This window comes from Scylla paramamosain, chromosome 10 (genome assembly GCF_035594125.1).
Source record: "Scylla paramamosain isolate STU-SP2022 chromosome 10, ASM3559412v1, whole genome shotgun sequence".
NCBI lineage: Eukaryota > Metazoa > Arthropoda > Malacostraca > Decapoda > Portunidae > Scylla > Scylla paramamosain.
This window is the reverse complement of record NC_087160.1, coordinates 26,304,432-26,318,246: the sequence shown is the minus strand read 5'-3', so window position 1 is coordinate 26,318,246 and position 13,815 is coordinate 26,304,432. Positions and strand designations below refer to the sequence as shown.

The following is a 13,815-nucleotide window of genomic DNA, read 5'->3' as shown; positions in this document are numbered from 1 at the left end:
TGTATATTCCTTCATTCATTGTGACTCATTGTTTGTGTACATCGTTTTCTTTCTCTACAGTCTTTTCAAGGATCATGGATGGAGGAAAGGAAGGAAGGAGGATGCATGGTAGGAGGGAAGGATGGGTGGAAGAAGGATGGGAAGGGAAAAGGAGAGAAGTTGAAAAGGAAAGATAAAGGAAGGATGGGAAGAGAAAACGAGGGATGGAGAAAGGATGGGAAGAGAAAAGAAAGGGTAGAAGAAGGATGGGAAAGGAAAAGGAAGGAGGGAGGAAGAATGGGATGACAAAAGGAGTGGTGAGGAAGAATGAGAAGGGATAAGGAGAGATAGAAGAAGAATGGGAAGATAAAAGAAGGGAAGGAGAAAGGATGCGAAGAGAAAAAGTGTGGTGAAGGAAGGGAAGAGAAAACAATTACAAGGAGGAAAAAAGTGAGTTGTTAAGTTGTAGTTGGAAGTCATGTAACCTGCCACGCTTCCTTCCACTTTCGTTCATTTTCTCTCAGTCTTTACTTCTTGGATTTATTGAAAACCTTTAGTTATCAGATTTTTCAAGGAGACTGTCAGCAAATCGGAGTACACAAGATTGAGAGAAAATACTAAACAGAGTGAAATTAGTGCAGAAGGTTCATCTATTAGTGACCGCGACCGTACGAGTACCATAGTAATATAAATTGTGCCAGGTTAGCGCTCACTGAATAAATATGAGTAATGAGCTTTATTTGGCCTAGTCATTAGAAAGGTAAAAAAAGAAAGAAATGAGAGAAAATGAGTATAAAGTTTCCTGGCTTGTTTTGATCAAAGGAATTCAAGACATGTCTACCTTTCGTAAGCGGATTAAAATTAACAGATGCAGGTCATATTTTCAAGAACAGTACAAAGACACCTTGACATCACAGACCAATTAGCTCAAAGAATGCTGCAGGAAACTCCCTCATAATTCGACCCAGAAACCACCAAGATGACGAACTAAAAAAATCATTCGTAAATCAGCAACGCAAGAGTTTAAACCTGGCTAAATTTTCCTTCATTCATATGCCACTGCAGCTACGGAATAATGAGTTTTGTTTACATAAAAAAAAAAAAAAAACTGACCTGCCATTGTTAACTCTCTTGATTCCACCTGCAAACTACCAAGAAGTACTCGTATTAAAAAATCATTTCGTAAATCAGCAGCACAACGCAACTTTAGTCTTGCAAAATCTTTCTCTGTTCATATGCCACAAGAATTATAGAAAGATTTTTGTTTATGCTGGAAAAGTAGAGAAGAACACTGGACTGCTACACTCGCCCTCATTACCAGACGGCGCACCACCGCATAATCATGGCCAGTATTCTGAAACGCTTTGCTCTCTTACCACGACTATTTTCAAAAGCCACACAGATGATTAGCAGGGTTCCCAAGAGTCTTTTTCTTGTAGAAATCTCGTTAATTCGTCGCTGCAAGCATAAAAACAACATTAAAGGCCAGTATAACCTCAAGTAGTGCCTTTTGAATCTAGTGGAGGCGCGGCCAGAAGCGTTTCAGAATATGGTTAGATATCTCGGTCTAAGATAACTGTGGACAGTGGTGAACCTCGCAGTGACTGGTAATCTGCATGAATGGCTGACCAGTTAACTTCCCGGCAGAAAGCGGGACTGCCACGCTGGTCTGTGCGGCGCGGCGTCTGTCTCTGTTGGATCGTATTCTGAATACTGTGAATATTTCAAAGACCATTGAGATGATCTGTCGGGTTTTCAGGAGTGTTTTTCTTACTGATTATGCAGCATCCTTGTTAGTTATTACTCAAAGTGCACTACTTTCAAAGACCATAGAAGTGATAAGTCGGGTTTTCAAGAGTGTTTTCACCAATGACGCAGAATCCTTGTTAAACTATTACTTTAAAGTGGACTATTTCCGAACGCACAGACATGATTAGTCAGGTTTCCATGAGTGTTTTTTTTTCCAAATAATGATGCAATTATTCTTCTTAAAGTTTTACTGGAAAATGGAATACTTTCACACGCCATAAACATAACTAGCCAGGTTTTCATGAGTGCTTCTTTCCAATAATGATGCAAAATCTTATCAAACTATTACTAAAATGTGGGCTACTTCCAGAGGCCATATAGATGATCAATTGGGTTTTCATCAGTGTTTTTCCCACTAATGATGCTGAATCATTGTCAGACTATTACCAAAATCATGACAAAATACCACTGAAATCCCTTACACGTTCCACCGGAGCTTGAACAAGTCAGGATAATTCATTAATATATCTGAAAAAAAAAGTGAAACTATACACTGTACCTTCTTATATCTGAGCAATATAGTACAAATAAAAAAGTGTTTTAACAAATTCAAACTCAATATCACCCCGCATTTCATCCCAGTTAATACGGAGACTAATCACGTTATGAGAGAAGTGGCTCCAAACACAGTACCTTTGAATCTGAGTCATACCGCAACAGTAACAGAAATTTAAACAATATTACCGACAATATATCCAAGTTAATACCCAGAACATCACGTTATGAGTGGCCAGGGTCTTCTCCAGTGGCAATATTCCTACGTGCGTGTGCTTTGAGTTGACGTAATTACTGCGCCAGGGGCCGTAATGGAGAGTGTACTGGTCACGCGAAGCCAGGACAGAGACTACAGAGCAGAGTATGGCTCGTATGAACGCAAGACATCTGTAATTATCTTGGCAAAACACTCCCGGACAGGTATATTTTTATGGGACTGCAAACCTGTTATTACTTGTTATTAATCCTCTCTCTCTCTCTCTCTCTCTCTCTCTCTCTCTCTCTCTCTCTCTCTCTCTCTCTCTCTCTCGTCTTGCATATGTCCTTTCCCTCTTTCCCTTACGTGCTTATTCCTCCTCCATCATCACCATTCTCCTTACTCTCCTCCCTTCCTCTTCATCTTGCCTTATACCAGCATCTCTCCCTCTTTCCTTCATCCATCCCGCCTCTCCCGCCTCAATCCTGCCTTAATATGTCCCTTTCTTTACCTTCTCTACGCCCCTTCATCCTGCAGACCCATACTTCAGTCTTTACCACGCTGTATCTTGCCGCGCCTCGTGTCTCACCCAGCGCCCCACTCCTTCCCCTCGCCTTCCCCTCATTCCGCCTCTTTCCCCCTCCCCCATTACCTTCAGGGATACGATGCATCACCCTGCACCACGTACCGTATGCACACACAAATATACACATGCATGCACGCACACACAGACAGACAGACAGACAGACAGACAGACAGACAGACAGACAGACACACACACACACACACACACACACACACACACACACACACACAGATAACGTAGTAGTAGTAGTAGTAGTAGTAGTAGCAAAAGTAGTTACACTGAAATAATTTAGAACTTTTTATATCTGAAAAATGTTCATGAATCCAGAAATTTCAAGTACAAGTGTTTAGTGCAAAAAATATCAATAAACACTAAAAAGAACCCTTATGAAGATGAACAAAAAAAAATGACAATTATCAAAATGTAAGAGGGAATATATTCTATGTCTAAACCGCTAACAAGAAGAGAAAATAAACAACACACACACACACACACACACACACACACACACTTCTCATTGCTAGCCTTCAGTATCCCCACCACCACCACCACCACCACCACCACCACTATTACCCAGGTCATTCACCTTCTGCCCGCTGGCCAATCCTCTTTCGCTGATTAGGAGTCAATGGAATGTGAGTGTGCGGGTCGTGTATCTGATTGCCAGCCACTCAGGGCCAGGGAAAAGGCGGCCTGTTCTACCATCAGCTAAAGGGGACCAGGGAACTCTTAACAAGCCATTACGCCTCTCGCCGGTTGTTAACTTGCAAGGGCTGAGGATGCTGAGAGAGAGGGAGAAGGAAGATGGGGAGAGAGAGAGAGAGAGAGAGAGAGAGAGAGAGAGAGAGAGAGAGAGAGAGAGAGAGAGAGAGAGAGAGAGAGAGAGAGAGAGAGAGAGAGAGAGAGAGAGAGAGAGAGAGAGACAGATAAATAGACAGATAGACAGATGGACAGTCAAATAAACTAAAAGACCGACAAACAGACAGGCAGACAGTGAAACAAACATACAGACAGACAGACAGATAAACAAACATCAGACAAGCAGAGAGACAGACAAAACAGACAAACAGACAGACAGACAAAGAGACAAAAAGACAGAACGCACATATTCCATACATGATTAGTAAGTGTGTAGTGATGAATTAAGTACCAGATCATAAATACCATGAGTAATAGTTGATCTCTTCATCCTAAGTACTAAGAAAGGGATTGGGTTTGCACAGCTTAGATACAACGAAGAATGAAATACCAGTAGCAGTTTAGTGAGGTGCTCTGGGAGGCCACAAGTTTGAGGAACCTAGTGTCTGTCAAGTTGTTAGTGCTGAGTCATTAGGGAGATTTAAGAGAAGATTAGACAGATTTATGGATGGGGATGATAGTGGAAATAGGTAGGTATATTTCATACAGGGACTGCCACGTGTAGGCCTGATGGCTTCTTGCAGCTTCCCTTATTATTTTTTTTTTTTTAATGTTTTTATGTTCTTATGTTCTCTCTCCCAGCCACTTGATTGCATGAAGTGAAATAGATTTAAGGCAAAGATTTTTACAGTTCAGTGCATGAAAAAGTGTATTGAATGTATTTTACGTTCTTTCTAGATGAGGATTCGTAAACATAACCCCCCCAAAAAAAAAGATTAATAAATATAAACATAAATGAATGAACAAATAAACACATAAATAAATAAAGTAGCTAGATTTATGGATGGGAACGACAGGAGGAAATTCAAAGGTTTTATACAGTAACTGCCACGTGAAGGCTTGACGGCTCTGACCAGCTTTCCTTATTTTGTTAGATTATTATCTTCTTGACCTTTTAACAGATAACGACAATATTTTATTTTACTCATGACGGTTACACAGACACAAAAAATAAAAAAAATAAAATAAAATAAAAATAAAATAACAGGAGGAATATTAGATGGAAAAGAAAAAACGGGGAAGGAGAGTGAGAAAGAAAGAAGAGAAGCAGGAAATGAAAGATGAGAAAAAACGGATCAGGCAAAAAACACGAAAGAATTCAGATTATGAAGTATGTACATATATCCTGACACACACACACACACACACACACACACACACACACACACACAGAGAGAGAGAGAGAGAGAGAGAGAGAGAGAGAGAGAGAGAGAGAGAGAGAGAGAGAGAGAGAGAGAGAGAGAGAGAGAGAGAGAGAGAGAGAGAGAGAGAAGCCAAGGGACACACAAATACCTCAAGCGTAAAACAAAAATCTCTCTCTCTCTCTCTCTCTCTCTCTCTCTCTCTCTCTCTCTCTCTCTCTCTCTCTCTCTCTGCAACCAATGAAAATACAATAAACCTTCCCCCAGAAATGAAAAAAAAAATAATAAAGAAAAATATGAAAGCGAACAAAATCCTCACGGGTCGACAAATACAATAACACAACGCACAACTTCCGCCAACCTTTGTTCTGGTGACTCGCGCAGGATGTTACTGTTTGCTTTCTCAACGGCAGGGAGTTACGGGCGCAGCGGTAAAGGTGTATCTTGATCTTGTCATTTGTTTAGTTATCTGTTCATTTATGTATTCGTTTTCTTTTTTCCTTTTATTTTTTCTTCTATTTTTTTTTTTTTTTTTTTTTGTTCGTTTGGTTTGGTTGATATTTTTTTTTCAGTTTTTAATTTTCATAACGTCTATTTTTTTCTTTCGATATTTTTTTTCTTCCCGTGCTTCATTCTTTGTTGTTGTTGTTTTATTTGTTTTCCTTCCTTTTTGTTTCTATCTCTCATTCATTCTTGTTCTCTCTCTCTCTCTCTCTCTCTCTCTCTCTCTCTCTCTCTCTCTCTCTCTCTCTCTCTCTCTCTCTCTCTCTCTCTCTCTCTTACTTTGTTTCTCTTTTTTCTATTTATCTATTTATCTATTTACTCAGCTGTTTATTCACTGATTTATTTTCTTATTTATCTCCTTAATTTTTCTCCTTTTTGTTTTCTTTTCTTTGCATCTCCTTTGTAATGAAAGATCTCGTGACGTTCCTTACCTAAAGGGATTTTGAGAGAGAGGAGGAAGAGGAGGAACACAAAGAAAGAGCAAACAGCATTAGACATATTAGTCCTTACGGAGCATCATATATTAACTACATTCTCTATGTTGCATTAACAGGAAAAAATAAATATAGCAAAGATAAGGGTACAATGAGGAAGGGGAAAATAAGAAGCAGGAGGAGGAGGAGGGGGAAGAGAATTAAATGAAGAGAGAGGAACAGGAGGAAGGATCATGACCATATATAAAAGGCCTGGGGATTGAACAAAAGTATTCAGGGATTCACGGAAGGAGGACAGAGGATGGAAAAGTTTAAATCTACATCCTTGCATTCATCTTTAACCAGTGACCAGCCAGTACTAGGAATGCCAGCCGCCGCCACGTCCTCGTTAGCTCGTGATGGCCTGTACAAATTCCCCTTAAGAACTCTACCGCTAAGTATCTCCTTGAACAAACAGACATTTTGGCTTAATTATCTGCACAAACAGTGGATATCAAATATGTGCCTTTGTTTAAATTAGTCACGGATGAAACTTTTACCCTTGGAAAAAAATGTCGGTTAGTGAATGAATTATGTGATAAATCTATGAATGAATGGGAGATAGAATGGTGGTTGTGGTGGTGGTGATATGAATGATGATGATGATGATGATGATGATGATGATGATACTGATGATGATGATGATGATGATGATGATGATGATGATGATGATGATGATAAAGACTAATACAAAAAAATACGGGTGTGCAGTAAGGAATGGATGAATGAGTAAATAAATAAAAACATAAGTGAAGAAATGAAAGAACGAAGCAAGTAATTAATAAACGGATGAATGCAACAACAAAAATAAAGAGAATGGAAATCAAACATTTCCCCAGCAAAAAAAAAAAAAATAAAATAAATAAATAAATGAATGAATAATAAAAAAAAAAAATATATATATATATATATATATATATATATATATATATATATATATATATATATATATATATATATATATATATATATATATATATATATATATATATATATACATATATATGTATAAAAGATTTCTGGCATCTAGCCAAAAATATCTCCAATAACTTTGCTTCTTCTTCTTTCCCTCCTCTACTTCAACCAGATGGCACCACTGCTATCACATCTATTTCTAAAGCTGAACTCTTTGCTCAAACCTTTGCTAAAAACTCTACCTTGGACGATTCTGGGCTTGTTCCTCCCTCTCCTCCACCCTCTGACTACTTCATGCCTCGTATTAAAATTCTTCGTAATGATGTTTTCCATGCCCTCGCTGGCCTAAACCCTCAGAAGGCTTATGGACCTGATGGGGTCCCTCCTATTGTTCTCCGAAACTGTGCCTCCGTGCTTGCACCTTGCCTAGTCAAACTCTTTCAGCTCTGTCTGTCAACATCTACCTTTCCTTCTTGCTGGAAGTTTGCCTACATTCAACCTGTTCCTAAAAAGGGTGACCGCTCTAATCCCTCAAACTACCGTCCTATTGCTTTAATTTCCTGCTTATCTAAAGTTTTTGAATCTATCCTCAACAGGAAGATTCTTAAACATCTATCACTTCACAACCTTCTATCTGATCGCCAGTATGGGTTCCGTCAAGGCCGCTCTACTGGTGATCTTCTGGCTTTCCTTACTGAGTCTTGGTCATCCTCTTTTAGAGACTTTGGTGAAACTTTTGCTGTTGCCTTGGACATATCAAAAGCCTTTGATAGAGTCTGGCAGAAAGCTTTGATTTCCAAACTACCCTCCTACGGTTTCTATCCTTCTCTCTGTAACTTCATCTCAAGTTTCCTTTCTGACCGTTCTATTGCTGCTGTGGTAGACGGTCACTGTTCTTCTCCTAAATCTATTAACAGTGGTGTTCCTCAGGGTTCTGTCCTGTCACCCACTCTCTTCTTATTATTCATTAATGATCTAAACCAAACTTCTTGTCCTATCCACTCCTATGCTGATGATACCACCCTGCACTTTTCCACGTCTTTTCATAGACGTCCAACCCTTCAGGAGGTAAACATATCACGCAGGGAAGCCACAGAACGCCTGACTTCTGATCTTTCTAAAATTTCTGATTGGGGCAGAGCAAACTTGGTATTGTTCAATGCCTCAAAAACTCAATTCCTCCATCTATCAACTCGACACAATCTTCCAGACAACTATCCCCTCTTCTTCAATGACACTCAACTGTCCCCCTCTTCTACACTGAACATCCTCGGTCTGTCCTTTACTTATAATCTGAACTGGAAACTTCACATCTCATCTCTAGCTAAAACAGCTTCTATGAAGTTAGGTGTTCTGAGACGTCTCCGCCAGTTTTCTCACCCCCCAGCTGCTAACTCTGTACAAGGGCCTTATCCGTCCATGTATGGAGTATGCTTCACATGTCTGGGGGGTTCCACTCATACTGCTGTTCTAGACAGGGTGGAATCAAAAGCTTTTCGTCTCATCAACTCCTCTCCTCTAACTGACTGTCTTCAGCCTCTCTCTCACCGCCGCAATGTTGCATCTCTAGCTGTCTTCTACCGCTATTTTCATGCTAACTGCTCTTCTGATCTTGCTAACTGCATGCCTCCCCTCCTTCCGCGGCCTCGCTGCACAAGACTTTCTTCTTTCTCTCACTCCTATTCTGTCCACCTCTCTAACGCAAGAGTTAACCAGTATTCTCAATCATTCATCCCTTTCTCTGGTAAACTCTGGAACTCCCTGCCTGCTTCTGTATTTCCACCTTCCTATGACTTGAATTCCTTCAAGAGGGAGGTTTCAAGACACTTATCCACCAATTTTTGACCACTGCTTTGACCCTTTTATGGGACTGGCATTTCAGTGGGCATTTTTTTTTATTAGATTTTTGTTGCCCTTGGCCAGTGTCCTTCCTACATAAAAAAAAAAAAAAAAAAAAATGTAAGAAAAAAAGAACAGAGAAAATACAACAAACGACGTACAGATTTTGTAAACTTTTACATATTTTACACACACACACACACACACACACACACACACACACACACACACACACACACATTATAAAGGAAGTTGAAATAAACTAATAAATAACTTCACGTGAGTAAAGTTTAATTTATGTCTTTTCTTGTGGCTAAAGTACATTTCTAACCAGAGAGAGAGAGAGAGAGAGAGAGAGAGAGAGAGAGAGAGAGAGAGAGAGAGAGAGAGAGAGAGAGAGAGAGAGAGAGAGAGAGAGAGAACCTGTTAGCAGAACAAAACACTGTAATCATGAAACAAGGAGTAAAGCATCGCCGAGAAGAGATAAAGGAGATGAGAATGAAAAATAAACAATGGGGACACTCCAGAGAGAGAGAGAGAGAGAGAGAGAGAGAGAGAGAGAGAGAGAGAGAGAGAGAGAGAGAGAGAGAGAGAGAGAGCAAAATAAAAAAAAAGAGCACTGTAGGAGATGATCACATTTACAATATGATTTTATGACATGCATTTAGATAATACTTCAATATGACACTTTTTTTCCCAATCACTCTTTTTCCGTGCATTATATTCATCATAATCACTGTTTGTACATAGCACTTCAACATTACTACACTAACAAACAGTGATTCGCATTTGTTCTTTATTGTATTAATCTTCAAACTTATCAAAGGATGTACAGTCGTGGTAAGAAGTGATCACATGTCGCTGCTCCCATAGATTCCCAAGGTACGAGCGTCATTACTCAATATGGAGAATGTACATCCTTTCATTAACCTTTTAGAGTGACGCGATAAGGGACAAATAAGATTCAGTGTCAGTTACAACGCACAGTCGCGATAAGAAGTAATAAGGACAAAAGAATACAAGAAAATAAGGGAAGCTGCAAGAAGCCATCAAGTCAACACGTGGCAGTCCCTGTATGAAACATGCCTACCTGTTTCTATCATCCCCATTCATAAATTTGTCTAATCTTTTTAAAGCTCCTTAATGACTTAGCATTACCAACTTGATTACTGGGCTTATTCCAGAATGTTGAGTCATTAGGAATCTTTAAAAGAAGATTTATGGATGAGGATGACAGGTGGAAACACGCAGGTGTGTTTCATACAAGGAATGCCACGTTTTATCATGATGGTTTCTTGCAATTTTTTTTTTTTATGTTCAATGAAAACCAATTCCTTTCTGTTTCGTTTCTAACTTTATCAAGCTTTGCCCCTTTATTTCTTGTCCTATCCTAACGTTGCAGCTGTCTCAAGTTTACTCCACTAGCTATTGACATCACTCAGAATCACGTCTGTACATGTTACTGATTCAGTGGTCATATTCCCGGCAAACATTACAAGAAAACTGCATCTTTCAGGCAAGCAATGTGTCACCTATTTACGTACTCGTAACTTGCAAACACACACGAATGAGCAACACGTGATCCTTGGGAAGTTATACTGTAAGTCCCCAACTCGCGGCTCACTGGTAAAGTCCTCGGGTGAAACGTAAATGAAATGTGTTCGAATCCCGCGATTAGTGTAAAAATATAGTTGTGGCGCAAGAGCATCAGATAATACTACCAAAAGGTGCTTATCATTGTTATTTTTTTCATTTAACCTTATATTTTCTAACTACTATCTATAGATATATTCCTATTTATTCATTTTCATATCTATTTTTTTTTTTTACTGCCGGCTAGTCGGGCACAGGACAGATGAGTGGACAATGCTGAGTGAGGAAATTCACTGAATTAAATGTGATTAAAACCATAATTAACGTGATTCCCGTGATGCACTTCCAGTCAACTCATTTTGCTTCGTTTAGTACGAGTAAAGCATGCGAAAAGGATGCATTGTGTTTACTTTCATGTCTGTGAATATCTCAATCAACAAAAACACGACTGTTCTTGTGGCATTCTTAACTAATATACACATACATATAATGTGCAATTTAACATATTTTCCTACATCGGCCGCGTGTCTTCCTCAGTGAGAGGAGGATACAAAATGAGTGTTTCACTTACTTAATGCGAGTAAATGAGGACGAAAAAGAAAAGACATCTGTCCTAAGAGATTTCTCCTTGAATTTGATAAAGTAAATGTCTTGTTGAACACGAAAATAATTTCGTTCTTACAGACACGAAATATAATAAAAAAATAACAGTAATAAATGAAATGTCTTATTAGAGAGCAATCAACTTCACTTTAATCTTATTTCCGTTAGAATAATATTCAGAAATATTAACCTTGAAGCACAGGACAAGTAAACAAAATAATCTGTACGCACACATACCTGAAGGAGAGCTGGAGGTGAGCAGGGCAGCACAGAGCGGGACAGAGTGGGGCAACAAAACCTGAGAAGAAAAGAGACCACCTTTAGTTTGATACAGGTGAAACCCCACATGCTCTCATCACCTGCCTTGAGTCCGTGCCCTGAATACCTCTCCACAAACAAACAAACACACACACACACACACACACACACACACACACACACACACACACACAACCAGCTGCTAACTCTGTACAAGGGCCTTATCCGTCCATGTATGGAGTATGCTTCACATATCTGGGGGGGTTCCACTCATACTGCTCTTCTAGACAGGGTGGAATCAAAAGCTTTTCGTCTCATCAACTCCTCTCCTCTAACTGAGCGTCTTCAGCCTCTCTCTCACCGCCGCAATGTTGCATCTCTAGCTGTCTTCTACCGCTATTTTCATGCTAACTGCTCTTCTGATCTTGCTAACTGCATGCCTCCCCTCCTCCCGCGGCCTCGCTGCACAAGACTTTCTTCTTTCTCTCACCCCTGTTCTGTTCACCTCTCTAACGCAAGAGTTAACCAGTATTCTCAATCATTCATCCCTTTCTCTGGTAAACTCTGGAACTCCCTGCCTGCTTCTGTATTTTCACCTTCCTATGACTTGAATTCCTTCAAGAGAGAGGTTTCAAGACACTTATTCATCAATTTTTGACTACTGCTTTGAGCCTTTTATGGGACTTTTTATGGGACTGGCATTTCCCTTGGCCAGTGTCCCTTCTACATAAAAGAAAAAAAAACAGTCATCCGTTCTCTCCACAATTCTTAAAATATCTCTTAAGACATTTCCACGGCTCACAAACACTACACAAACATTACGTGCAAGTACAAGGGAACAAGTAAACTGCAGGGAAAGGAATGTGTAAATAGGAGAGTGCAGGAAAGTTACGTAAAATGTGTAAAAAGAAAAATCAATACTAGCTTTCCAAGCAAGAGAAGCAACTGGTCGGTCCCTCTCCCACCAATCTCTCTCTCTCTCTCTCTCTCTCTGCTCACTAGAAGGTTTCAGTAAAAGGAAAATGAAAAAAAAAAAAAAACATATCCAAGACTCCCCACCAACAGCCTGACAGGAATTGAAATGAGGGAAAACTACAACAAAAGCGACATCCTGCTTACGTGTACCAGTGTATGTGGCTCAGGTTTCTTACGAGGAATACAGTTTGTTTATAAAATTTTGTTACCGCAATGAAAATACCCAACAAATCCCAAATATATCTCTGGAAATCTCAGGATGGAGCCAGAGAGAGAGAGAGAGAGAGAGAGAGAGAGAGAGAGAGAGAGAGAGAGAGAGAGAGAGAGAGAGAGAGAGAGAGAGAGAGGGCAGAGCGCGCTGCGAGTTCTATCAAATCCCCCTTTTTCTGGAGTTTAAAAGACGGCTCTCTCTCTCTCTCTCTCTCTCTCTCTCTCTCTCTCTCTCTCTCTCTCTCTCTCTCTCTCTCTCTCTCTTTCTCTCTCTGTCACCACCTGGAGGGACTGCACGCGCGTAATGAGGGCGGCGCGGCGGTGGACTGACCAAGCGTGCACGAGATCAAGGCGTGAATCCAGAGCTCAGTGGAATCCAGGTTTATTTCACGCCAGCTCCGAGGTTCTCTTATGCCTGGCCTTTGAGAGCGTCCATTACTGATTGCTGCCATTAACCCGGGGAGAGGACTTATTGCTACTATGATTAATATTGGTGGTGCTTAAATGTACTTCATTTATACTGCTATTACTCCTACTACTACTACTACTACTACTACTACTACTGCTGCTGCTGCTGCTGCTGCCGTTACTGATAATATTAATACAGCACCATTACTAACACCACCACTAGCACCACCAACAACAACAACTACTACTACTACTACTACTACTACTACTACTACTACTACTACTACTACATCTTTGTCGCTTCATCATGAACAGCTTCACTAAAAAAAAAAAAACATTACGTATACGAGTAATGTTTTCTTTCCCATAATCTCATCCCACGTATAGTTAAGAAACACACAACGAAATCCATACTGCTGACAAACATCAGCGGGAACTGAATGGTAGTTCCCAGGAATTGTTTCCCTGCACTTGAAAGATCCATCATTAAAATCATTCGATTAAAAAAATTATTAGGTACAAATTCCTTCATTATGTAACTCCTAATTAGACATCCTCTGTTTTTCACATTCTCACCCCACCTTAATTGTCACTTGAAAATCCAATGTCTTTAATTAAACCATATAGTTAATTATAAAAACACGTTAGGCACAATTTCCTCTCATTATGTAACTTCCAACTAGACATCCTCTGTTAACATTCCCACGTCGTGTTAATTGCCTGCTCTCCGTCTCTCCCTGTCTTTAATGAACAGAGCCTCGAGCAGTCATCACGGCGGGCCAGGAACTGTACCTTGACCGCGGCTCCACCCTGCGTCTCACCTGCCAAGTCCTGGACGCCCCCAGCTCCTCAGACTTCCTGCTGTGGTATCACGAGCAGAAGGTAAGGATGGCAATGTATATTGAGTTCCGG

General features: G+C 40.0%; 1 protein-coding gene across 1 annotated transcript in view; it reads left to right on the top strand.

Moving 5' to 3' along the window:
* Positions 1–13,815, top strand: part of LOC135104001 (zwei Ig domain protein zig-8-like) — an 81,463-nt gene that overhangs the window by 63,568 nt on the left and 4,080 nt on the right. The window contains exon 5 of the mRNA XM_064010864.1: positions 13,658–13,785. Within this exon, the coding sequence (XP_063866934.1) occupies positions 13,658–13,785 (128 nt within the window). The remainder of the gene's footprint in view (positions 1–13,657; positions 13,786–13,815) is intronic.